This window comes from Myotis davidii, unplaced genomic scaffold, assembly GCF_000327345.1.
Source record: "Myotis davidii unplaced genomic scaffold, ASM32734v1 scaffold765, whole genome shotgun sequence".
Classification (NCBI taxonomy): domain Eukaryota; kingdom Metazoa; phylum Chordata; class Mammalia; order Chiroptera; family Vespertilionidae; genus Myotis; species Myotis davidii.
In genome coordinates, this window is record NW_006296056.1 from 1,475,456 (window position 1) to 1,487,836 (window position 12,381).

Consider the following 12,381-nt stretch of genomic DNA (forward strand, 5'->3'; position numbering starts at 1 on the left):
CCAGCAGGGACCCTCACCCCATGAGGGTGTGGCCAGCCTGGGTGAGGGGCCGATGGCTGTTTGCAGGCAGGGTGGCCCCCAGCCACCCACGCTCCCAGTGGAGGCTGGCTGGAAGCAGGTATCTGGGATTTATTTATCTTCTATAATTGAAATTTTGTTGCCTTTAGCCACAGCCGGCCAGAGCAGCCGAGAAGCTTGGCTTCCTCCATCGCCAGGGAAACCAAGTCTCCTGCTTGCTCCAGCTCTGTGGCTGCTGGCCGCCATGTTGGTTGGGTTAATTTGCATATAGTCACTCTGATTGGTTGGTGGGCGTGGCTTGGGGTGTAGTGAAGGTATGGTCAATTTGCATGTTTCTCTTTTATTAGATTAGATGTAGAAAAAGCATAACTAAGTTACCTGGTCAAAGATGTACCAAATATTTGTTTTTTTCTTCTAGATTCAAGACTGGCAAAGTATGTACCAGTCCACTCATATTCCAATACCAAAGTTTACCCCTGTGGATGAGTCTGTGACATTTATCGGTCGGCTCTGCAGAGAAATCTTGCGGATCACAGATCCAAAGTAGGTGCATCTGAACTCCACTGGCCTTGAACACCAGGGACGATCGAAGTCTACACATGTGTTGCATATACTGAGGTCACAGTTTTGCTTATTGAAATTCACTTTTTTGAGACTACGTATTTTCCTCAATCCAAAGAGATAGAGATCAAAACGACCCTAAGGTTTGTTTGGCCACCTATGCTCCTCTTGCTCCCCATTTAACATTCTACTTGCTTGGACCAGTGGACATCCCAATATATCAAATTATTTTTTAAATTACAAATTGCTTCTCTGTATCTGGTAGCGTGTGTGTGCGAACGAGCACACGCACACACACACACATACACACACACATTCCAGCCACAGGATCTTGCACTTGTCAGTTCATATCCTGGCCTTTTAAGATGACCCTCTTGTTTCTTAGCCCACACCAAAGCACCTTTGATAGCAAGAACTAACCTTTTCCTGAGCACTTACCTGTGCTCTCTTCCCAGAACATGATCTGTGTTCTTTCACTTACTCATTACAAGAGTCTTATGAGGTAGGCACTGTTACTCTTTCCATTTTAAATAGGAAGTGACTGAGGCACAGAAAAGATAAGTCACTTGCCCAAAATCTCACAGAGTTAGTAAATGTGGACCCAGAATACACACCAGGAACCAGCTCTTAAGGCCTGTGGCGATCAAGGGCAGACCACATAGGCACATAGGTTTGCATGCAGTGAGTCACAGTTTATAAAGTCACAAAAACTTAGATAATCAAAACTGCCCTTGTCAATATGTAAACTTAATCCAAAAATCCCATCGGAAATGAGAGTTGTCTAAGAGTAATTGATCCAAACCTTTTATAGCTCCTCCTTTCTTGGTGCCCACAGGTTCATCACTGAATCCTTTCTAGAAAACTACCCCCAGATGCCACACTAATAGTTACAGAGGGTTTAAGCACAATAGGCGCTTTCAGGTCAAGTGTTGACTTGATCGTCAGTGCTGGGAGCCTCGTGAGTGACACAAAGTGCCAGCACTGGGTGATGGAGGGCACACCTCGAAGCCTGAAAGGTTTCCGTGTGCAGTTCTAGAAATCTCTCGCTCTTCTCATTTACTTCCAGAGTTACATCTCCCAGCCCTCATGGCTCTCACCACCTCCCAAGTTCCATTTCGGTAAAGTCGCATTCTGGTTCTTAGAATTGGGCACGTCATGTGTGGAGTGTGAAATTGCAGGGGCTGGGAATCCAGGCCAGACCTGCCAAGTCAGACTCCCCAGGAGTGGGTTTGGCCGTCTGCTTTGAACATAGTCTACTAGTGATTCAAGGTCCCGGCCCCACGTTTGGAACCATTAAAGTGGTGGTTGAGAGTGTGGTGTTGGAATCAGGCCTCTCTGAGCCTCAGTTATCTCACCTGTAGAGAAAGGGCCACTTCCTCTCGTGAGGAAGAAAAAGAGAGCACACGGGAGGAGCTCTGCCCAGCACCTGGCCGGGGAGAAGTGCTCAGCAAAAGGCTGCTTACCGTCATGGTCACGCTCCTGAGTCTAAACGATGTCATTGTTGCTACCAGAGCTGGGAGAAAAGAGGAAATGGCTTGTCATTGTGCTCTCAAATGTTACATAGGATTCAAAGTTTCTTTCTTACCAGAGTGCAGATAATGCATGACTTGTCCCCAGTTTCTGGAAATTTAAAGAAAGGCCTTGTGGAGAGACACCGGGCCCTAAAGTCCTCCAGCCTGGCACCCAAGTCTAACCTTGTCCTCTTGGCTTGACTCCAAGCAACAGCCCAACCAGCGACATAGTGTAGGGCAGGAAAAGGGGGTGCAGCGCAGTGCACCGCCCTGGTCCCTCAGGCATCGCTGTGATGGTACATACGCTGGCTGCCTGGAGAGGTTCAGCACGAGCCATATCCCTGCTGTTTTCCAGGTCTGATGCCCCAAAGCCGCGGAGTCCTCCATCTCTTAAGGATGACTCAGCTGCTTCTGGGCTTTGGGTGTGTGTTGTGTTGCAGGATGACATGTCACATCGACCAGCTGAACACATGGTATGACATGAAAACGCACCAAGAAGTGACCAGCAGCCGCCTCTTCTCGGAAATCCAGACCACGCTGGGGACCTTCGGGCTGAACGGGCTGGACAGGCTGCTGTGCTTTATGATCGTGAAGGAGCTCCAGGTGAGCTCGGCGAGACGGGAGTGGGCCACTCCACTTTCCTTTCATCCTTTCGCGTACTGATGTGTGTGAGACTCCCGTAGGTAGGTAAGGACGAGAAGCAACTACAGTCTCGCAGCCAGCATAGTATTTTTGTGGACAGATGGTTTTTGTGCATTTCATCTTGGGAAGATAAGACTTTTTCTCATTGAAGCCAGCAACTAGCTCCTCCAAAAAGTGGGTGTTTGTGATGGGAACCGGCGGCGGCTGCTTCCCGGGACCTTCGTTACAGCGTGGTGTGACATGGGCCAGTCTGTGTGCTACTGAACGATTAGGTAACTGGAGTACTTGCTCATCTTATTCAATATATTTGGTTCTTTGATTTTGCCTTTTTCTTGTTCTAGAATTTCCTCAGTATGTTTCAGAAAATTATCATGAGAGACAAAACTGTGCAGGATACTTTAAAAACCCTCATGAATGCTGTCAGCCCCCTCAAAAGCATTGTAGGTAAGTGTTCTGAAACTAGCCTGAGGTGCAGATAACACTGTAACCTTTCCAAATCCACTAAATAGAAAATTATATTTTAACCTTTCAGCCAATTCGAATAAAATTTATTTTTCCGCCATTGCCAAAACACAGAAGATTTGGACAGCTTATCTCGAGTCAATAATGAAGGTATGTTGTGGAAGAAAGGGTGATAATGCTGTGTTTTTTTAATTATTAATTTCTTATAATTTTGTTGCTCAAAGAAAGCCACTCTTCTTTTGTCATTAAAACAGAAACACTTCAGTTTGTCATTATTTCTGTAATATATTTGTCTCTTCTTCTCTTGGGGCCGTTCTTGACTGTGCTTTTCATTGGCCTGTGGTTTTCTTTTTGCTCAAAGAATCTGTTTCTTTCTGAAATGCCTTTTGGCAAGAAGTGCTTTCACACAAGAAACGGGAAATTAATCGTCCATCTCACAAAAACGTCCATTCCGTGACTGCTCTGTCCAGTTACAGGAGGTCGTTTATCTCCTTCCCCTCTGTCTGCATGGATGTTGAAAGCCAGGTTCTCTGGGGCATAAATCGTCCTTACACTGCAAATAGGACACTGTGTCCCTGGAAATGAACGGGAAAGTGAAATGAGGAGATTAATTTGCTGGATGGAAATCAGCTTGTGGAACCCACTCTCTGCTCTCCTGCCTGGCACTGTGACGGACGCTCTGAATCTTCCCAGTCTCCTTCTCTTGCCGCTTGATGACCCAGACATTCGACAGCCCTTTCCTGGCACTCGTTATGTGCAAAGCATCGTCAGTTGTTGGGTGACACAAAGTTAAAGGAAACGCTACCTGTCTCCTCAGAATACCTATTGACAGTCTGTCTGCTAGATTTCCTGCTGGAAAACTGATTCATGGTTAAAAGTGTCCCATAAAGGAAAAGTCTAGAATGCCATAGGAATTTCCATTCTCTTGTTCCCAGTGACAGAAGTTGCTCGTTGAGTCAATACTCATTGTTGTCTTGGTCAAACTCACAATGTATTTCCCATCATTTCAATGAGTTGTTTATGGGTGTGTGTTTAATTTAGAAACAAACAGAATAGGCAACACTAGGAGCCTTTGGCCTCTTGTTATGAAACCTGACGTTCCGCCACCAAGTGACTTTCAAATACTGAGAGCTTCCCAGGCCGAGTTTCTAATCGTGGGAGAACCTGGGCAGAGTGAGGAGTGGCCTGAGGTCGGTCTGTGGGAGCCGAGGGAGGCGACGGACTCTCGGGGAAGGCTTGGGTGTATTCTACCTGGTGGCCAGGCAGTCCGAAGGCCACTGTCTGTTACGGACCACGGTTCCTTGTCATAGCTGGTGACTCTGCAGTAGCCAAGTATTGGGCCTTAGTGACCTTTGCCTAAAGCCCCAGGGGCAAGTTTGTCACCTTGGAAATAATCTACTGTTCAATAGTGACCGTAGCCACTAGCCACGTGTTGATGTTGAGCACCTAAAACGTGGCTTGGGGGGCCAAGAAACCGAACCTTTAATCTTACTTCATTTTAATGCTGTGTTTCTAGAGAAATCATGGCAAAAGAGATGATCCAAATATCTCTAAACAGGCAATTAAATGGGTAGAATGCGCTCCAGGGTTGTATGGAAGGCTTGGAGTACGTAAGCGCCAAAAAGAGAAAGTGTTGGTCACCGATACTCAGTGTGCTCTAAATGAGAACAAGTTAGGTTAAACTGACTTTATTTGTCTCCATTTCTAGATTGGTACTTTCAAGGGAACTCTTGACATTGAATATCTGGAATTAAGCAAGGAATTAGATGGGCCAGATACAAGGTTGGAGGCACAGTTTTGAGTGGCTTGAGAGAACTCACTGTTTTCTTGGCTTGCCCTAGTCTGACTTTAAAGTAATATTTTTCTGTAACAAACGGTTTCTCGCTTATAAATAGCATTTTTTACATAGGCTTTTATTTTCCTCACCCAAGTAGAATGATAGTCTGGTAAGAATAATGGTCGAAAGTAATACATTTGAGATCATTTAATACTGTAACTGTTACAAGCTCCATTTATCTAAATGATAACTTGTCTTTTTGTTTGTAGAGAAGGCCACTCTCTTTTTCTTAATGTTTCTCTGCTCCCAACAACTCAGAGTAAATGTGTTCATTTCCCCTTCGTTGTTGCTGTTTTATAAAACAGCCTCCCCTCCTGCCCCTCCGCTCCCCGTCACTAACCATTTAGGGATACCTCTCCTAGAATGGAACATAAGAAATGTACTGGCACAGAAAGTTATGCTGCTGTCTTTATGATGCCAACAAGTTTATGGGAGCAGGCTGAAATCTATCTCAAGCCAGAGCCCTAAATAGTTTCTATCACCTCATTGTTCCTTGGGAATTGCAGTGGTTGATGCACTGTGTTGACATAACTGTTTCACCAATCTGTTTTTAATAGTCTGGTAATTACCTTTGGTTACAGTTGGCTCCCAGGATCCTATCTGCTTTATTTTGTGCACATGAAAGAATTATTCTGAGACAGTGTCTGTGTGCCTCACCAGATTCCAGCAGGGGTTCAAGGTACAAAAACAAGGTTAAGGACCCCTAGACTTGGGTGCAGCATCGTTAGGGGACTTTCTTGGTAGATGTTATGTGGATTATTATTTTTGAACCCAGATTATTACATGATGTTTATCCTGAGGGATGTGGGACACATATTCACCAAATGTTAGAGTATTGGAGGGAATGGCTTCCTGAGCACTTGTTTCGATGAGGACAAATGAATGAGGTGGGGCTGCTCCCAGCAGCTACTGCACTTTGAGAACTTATTCCCACCAAGCAAACAGAGCTCCAAAGCAGACATCTTTAACACACGGACGCTGAGCATCCCTGGCCCCTTGGCAGAATACTAGACCCGGGGCTGTGCGAGGTCGGCACCCTGGAGTCCGTCCGGTTTCCTGGCAGGGCTCCTGTGCGCCATCGGGGCAACTTGCTCTCAGCCGGCAGCCAGTCCAGGCGGTCCCCCCATTTTCCTGTAGAACCTGTGACCCTCCTTCCCGTCGCTGAGATGCCCACCTGCCCCACCTGTTCTCTCTCTCGCTTGTTCACAGGTGGGGCAGATGCAGATTCTGAGACAACAGATTGCCAACGAATTAAATTACTCTTGTCGATTCGACTCCAAACATCTGGCAGCCGCCCTGGAGAATCTCAATAAGTAAGTGCCAGCATTTGAAAGAGCCCGATTCTTCCGCACCTGCTCAAAACGTTAAGTTCTTTTTGGGTAAGAAGGCTCTCTGGATGAATAGGCTGCTTCCCGTATTGTCCCTTGGTGTGTGTGTGTGTGTGTCTGTTTCTTGATGGATTCATTTCTTCAACCAACAAATATTGATCACTTAACACATACCAGACACCGTTCTAGGTACTTGCACAGATTGAGAAAGCAATTACAGTTGGCCTCTGAACACCACGGGTTTGAACTGTTTGGGTCCACTTATAATGTAGATTTTTTTCCAATAAATACTGTAAGTGTTTTTTCTCTTATGACTTTAACACTTTTCTCTAGCTTACTTTAAGAATACAGCATATAATACATACAACTTACAAAATGTGTTAATCAGTGTGTATGTAATCAGTAAGGCTTCTGGTCAACAGTAAGCTATTAGTGTTTAGGTTTTGAGGAGCCAAAAGTTATACATGGGTTTCCGATTGCGCATGTTGTTCGAGGGTCAACTGTTACCAAAACCCCCACTTGGCCGTCCACAGGACTGAGCCACTGAGCATCCTGTGGGCAATTAGAAGTGTTTTCTTTGCGAGGCGTGGCTCTGGGCACACATCCTGGGTACAGTCCTCCTCCTCCCAAGCAACCTGTTCTCATTCCAAGCTTCCTACTTAAGACAAGGAAATCATGCTTCTTGGTCAGACAGTTCAGTCAGTTCACAAAGCTTGAGTGGTGAAAGCATTTGATCTGGGTGAATTCCAGAAGATAAAGCAATTTGAGGTTGAATTTTTCATGTATACCCAATCGGAGCCCTGGCACTGGAGAATGAGAAGGATCAAGCCCTCATTTTCCAGAAGAGGACACTGAGGCCCTGAAAGATTACATCATAGTCTGTACTAACTGTTGTAAAATTCCATGAGTTTCTAACATGTATCACTGCTTTGTGTTTCTTCCACGCAGGGCTCTCCTAGCAGACATCGAAGCCCACTACCAGGACCCCTCCCTGCCTTACCCCAAAGAAGATAACACACTCTTGTATGAAATCACAGCCTACTTGGAGGCAGCTGGCATTCACAACCCACTAAATAAGGTTGATGATTAAAATGTATAATGGTGTGGTGGGAGATTCGTGGTCCAGGTAGCAGGTCACTGGGCTAAAGTCCTGGGAGACCTGGGTTCAGATCCCAGCACCTCCCTTCTTTCACTCAAGTCCCCGCCCCTCTGAGCTGCTTTTTCCCACAGGTAGCAGGAGGGTGTGCTTACACCTTTCCTGCCTGACTCTGGCTGAGGGTCAGACGATACAGTGTTTGCCAGAGCTCCTTAACAAGCAAAATGGGCTGTGCCTATAAGAGACTCCTTTTAGGCTTGTCCAGGGTTTAGTACCTGAATTGCAACCAAATGGTGGCATTGATCCTTCCTGCCCAGCGATGTTTCCCTTCGTGTCTATTAGTAATCACAGCTGTAACCTGGGCCTCCTAACGCCCCTGCAGTCCCGACCTCCGAAGTCCTCTGAGAACTGGACGTTTTCTCACAAGTTGGTATCAGATCTCCTTTGGTGGCAACACCTGTTCCTGTGAATGTTCATGTTCTGATGACTTTGATTATAGTGTGTTATCTAGCCCTATATTACCTTGGTAAAATCTATAACGTGTGAAATTTTGAAATCTGTATGATCCCCTGGGTTTTTTGGTTAAAAGATCATGAACCCAGATAGCAGCTCACATTTTTTGAGTACTTACAACAGCCAAGCCCTGAAACGCGCCATTGTTGGGCGAGGAGCCCGAGGCTCAGAGGCGGATCATGTTCCTCGTCCCAGTGGATCTTGTCCCAGTCGATCTTGGTCTCACAGCAACCCCATGAAATATGCCGTTGTTGGGCGAGGAGCCCGAGGCTCAGAGGTGGATCACGTCCCCGGGCGCCTCACTAGTTAGTGTGGAGCCAGGCAGTCTAAGCAGAGCCCTGCTCCCCAGCCAGAGCGCGACCCTGTACTCAGGCTGCTGGGGGGGAGGGAGAGGGCTAAGTATCTACCTCCTGCCAGGTGGACTGGGAGGGAGGCTGCTCTGTGACACTGCCCAGGGCTCAGCAAATGACAGGAGACATCTGCTTGCTTTCTGCCTGTGGCCTGCCACGCGCAGCCCTGTGGAGCTTTCCTTCCTCTGCCTCCTCCCCACCCTCCCTCTGTCCTCCCTTCATCCCTCCAGCTTTGCCTTGACTATTGTACTTGCTTTCCTTTCTATCCCACTCTTGCTCATCACTCTTTTCCTCCCTCCCTTTGTTAATGACATTCAGAGGTTTGTGAGGAGGGAGGAGTAGCTGTTAATCTCTAAGCAAAATTGTTCCTTTCCCAGAAGGCTAATTGTTACATAGGTATTTATGTTTTCGGGTATTTAACATCCAGTGATGTTAAATAAACTCTGAAGGCAGCAAATTAGTGGAACATCCTGGTTTTAGATGGTCTGAAAAGGAAATTGAAATAAAAAGGAACCCTTCCATTTATAAATGTGTTCTGCAGTGTTGTGCAATGTGAAAAAACATCCATTTTTTGTACCTTTCTCTTTCCAGATATACATAACAACCAAGCGCCTACCCTACTTCCCCGTTGTCAACTTTCTATTTCTGATCGCTCAATTGCCAAAACTTCAGTACAACAAAAACCTAGGTATGAGATGAATCTGTTATTTGCAATAAGTAGCAATATCAATAGATCAATAACTAACAAAACAGCTCTTTGTATAGAATGCTATGTCACATATGAGATATTTTCTTAATTAGATCTATGTTTATAAAATCTATATCTTTGGGCCTCTGAAACTTAATGCCCCTCCATGAAATGGGGACAGTGAATTTCCTGTCAGCCTGCCATAGTTCACCTTTATTTCCAGTGGTTAATTATTCAACTTGTAAAAGGTGTGGGGCCTTGGCTTCTTTCCTTTCTGTAAAGTTTAGGCAGCTGGTTACGGTTCTGCCTCCTGCCCGCCCCCTACTGGGGATCAAGCTTACATCCCAGGCATGTTCCCTGACTGGGAGTTGAACTGTGACCTCCTGGTTTATAGGTCGATGGTCAACCACTGAGCCACACCAGCCAGGCTCATTTATATTTTTTATGTCTTTAAATTTTTCTACAATCGCATGCTGTAATTATATAATCCAAAAGACAGAGTGATGGTAGTTGTAAAACTGAGTAATTGTTGTATCATGTTGAATCCTTCAGACCACAAGCAGCCCCCACCAATCCCGGGTCTAACTCAAAATGCCCGGGGTTATTATTTTTTCCAAATAGTCCCGTGCCAGTGAGGATGTGGCCCAAACAGGAGCGTCCCTACTGACAGGACGTCGTCAGAGGCCAGCCTTTGACCTGGTGGTGTAACTGGTGGTCTGCGGTTCCTTGCAGGAATGGTCTGCCGGAAACCTGCCGACCCCGTGGACTGGCCCCCGCTCGTCCTGGGACTGCTCACCCTGCTGAAGCAGTTTCATTCACGGTACACAGAGCAGTTCCTGGCACTGATCGGCCAGTTCATCCGCTCCACAGTGGAGCAGTGTACCAGGTACGTAGGCCAGGAGTGCATGGGACCCGTACGGGAGGGGCATGCCCTGGTTCACCAGGTTCCTCTCAGTACCTCGCCGGGCAGATGGGGATGGGCTGCTCAGCCTGCTCAGTAAAGCAAGTCAGGGCACATCTCCTTGTTTCAAGGAAATTAAGGTGGGCCCCTCCTTAGTTGCCCTGCCCAGGGTGCTCCAGGTACATTCACAGGGATGTTGCATGAATGAGTCACTACCATGATTAGTGCTGGGATGCCTCTCTCAGACCTCAGGAGCCTTCGAGCCTGGCTGGGCTACAGCCAGGGACAGCTCCACACCCTCGGTGGGAGGTAGGGAGCATGTCTGTCAGATGCTGGACACAGCTCGAGCCCCGAGCCCCGGTGTGTAATGAGACCGAAAGCACACCCCAGTTCCTACTGAACACAAAGCTTCTAAACCTTTCATTCTTCCCCCTCCCCAAAAAGTTATTTGCGTGAGATGCTGGGTCCTGAGCCTCCTTCTCTGGTACCCTAATGGCTCAGCCCGGCTAACTGAAATCCTGTCAGGTCACACATCCAAAACCTGGGAGATTACCACCTGGCCACACATGTCGGTGTGACTTAAAGACAGCGAGGATGGTCTTCCCAGCCCTCTGCTGATCGGACGTCATTTCAGAGGCCATTTTTTCTGCCTCCTTCCACAGGCATGGTCAGCTCTCAGTGTCCCGGGCAGGTAGTCATCCCGTCTCCCCTGGGACACGCCCTTCCATGAGGCACTCATTACCCCTCAAGGCAACACCAGACACTGGTAGAGTCGTTCTCATCATTGAAAGGTTCCCGATTGCACACAATAAGCGGAAAATGCCCTCCCATCTCGGAAACATCACTCACTGGGCCTTCTCCGACCCTTTTATTAGACACGATTTCATATCCTGACTGGGGGTCTCCCATGTGCAACGCAGTTCATCGATCCAGAGTGTTCTCTTACAGCCAGAAGGTCCCTGAAATGCCTGCAGATGTTGTGGGTGCCCTTCTGTTCCTGGAGGATTATGTTCGCTACACAAAACTACCCAGGAGGGTAAGTGATAAATACAGAACAGCATGATGCCTTTTGTAAAAAGGTGCGATTGTGTGGCCCCGACTCAGAAGTGAAGTCCAGTAGCTCATTCTCAGGGGATGCCTGTCCCCTCACCACTGCTCTGCACACGGCTCTGAGACGTCCTTCCTTCTCCACCATGCTAAGAGCTTCGCAAGGAGACAGAATGTCTGTCATACCCCTGGCAGCAGCTTCCCCAGTTGAGGAGGTGAGATGTGCAGTCCAGGAGAGAATTCCTTCAGTGCCAGGGTAGAGAAACAACCAGGTGTGGTGTGTTCTCTCCAAGTAACCGGGTTAAGTTCATGTTACAGCTAAAGTTACATATGACCACTGTTCCAAAAATGACACACCTCTTTTTACCTTTTAAGAATTGTTTTCCTATGTGTGTGTATGTATATGTAATCTGGAAGAATTCAATACAAAATAATTATCAGTTTAGTTCTAAGGGATTGAGATCAAATTCTTACACTCCTGCATTTGTTAAATTTCCTCTAAATAGCAGGTGATACCTTTAAAATAAAAAAAATTAAGCACTGCTTTTAAAAAAACACCAATTTCTAGCACCTGGAGATTGCCTAGCTCCACACCCCACTCCATCCCACCTCTCAGAACAGCTCAGGATGCCTATGTGGGCCTTCTCATCCCCCTCTGGCTTGGTCACTGGCCAGACTTCCTGATCTTCCTGGAGATATTACCTCTTAGTACTTCCGAGCAGATCACAGTGCCTTTAAGAGTTCAGGTTTGCAGGCAGGGGGAGCTGGGCAGCATCCCCTGAGATGTCAGCAGTGCCAGGAAAATAGGCACCAGGATGGAGAACACCAGGAACAGAAGCGTGGTCTCAAGGCGTGGCTCACCCCTTGAGGCCAGTGCTCCCTGGGATTCCCCCTGCTAGAAGGATATCCTCATTTCTTCAGTTTTCATTTGGGAAATGTTGCACATGTTCTGAATAACACTATGAATAATTTAACTCGTTTTATTATTTCAGGTTGCTGAAGCACACGTGCCTAATTTCATTTTTGATGAGTTCAGAACAGTACTGTAACTTGATTTCTTCTACTTTGATGAAAGGAGTATCCCTAAATCTTCCCACCATCACTAAAATGAATTAAGAGGATGAAACTCAACTGCTCATATAAACTGCATGTTTTCCCTTTATCGTGGGAAACATCAGACATTCTGAGTAAGATGTATCTCATGGAATAGATAATAGACTATTGTTTAAATCATGGTATTATATGCAAATTATATCATGTAGAACACACTTTTGTACTGCCTCTTTAAAAATGCTGAATGTACGTATAAATCCATTTAGTTTTATGTTCTAAAGAACTATTTGTGCAGCTTCAGATTTTCAGTAAAATAGTATTGCCAGTACCCAGTGCTCCGGTTTAGTCGAAAACTATGTATTCACTGTGCAAAC

The 12,381-nt window shown here is 46.4% G+C and overlaps 1 protein-coding gene across 1 annotated transcript in view; it reads left to right on the forward strand.

Moving 5' to 3' along the window:
- Positions 1 to 12,335, forward strand: part of KIAA0196 (KIAA0196 ortholog) — a 47,255-nt gene extending 34,920 nt beyond the window's left edge. The window contains 10 exon segments of the mRNA XM_006770961.2: positions 437 to 561; positions 2,531 to 2,693; positions 3,074 to 3,176; positions 3,265 to 3,344; positions 6,241 to 6,344; positions 7,308 to 7,437; positions 8,910 to 9,006; positions 9,739 to 9,892; positions 10,856 to 10,943; positions 11,947 to 12,335. Coding sequence (XP_006771024.1) covers positions 437 to 561; positions 2,531 to 2,693; positions 3,074 to 3,176; positions 3,265 to 3,344; positions 6,241 to 6,344; positions 7,308 to 7,437; positions 8,910 to 9,006; positions 9,739 to 9,892; positions 10,856 to 10,943; positions 11,947 to 12,003 — 1,101 coding nt within the window. The 3' untranslated portion in view covers positions 12,004 to 12,335.
- The last annotated feature ends 46 nt before the right edge of the window (positions 12,336 to 12,381 follow it).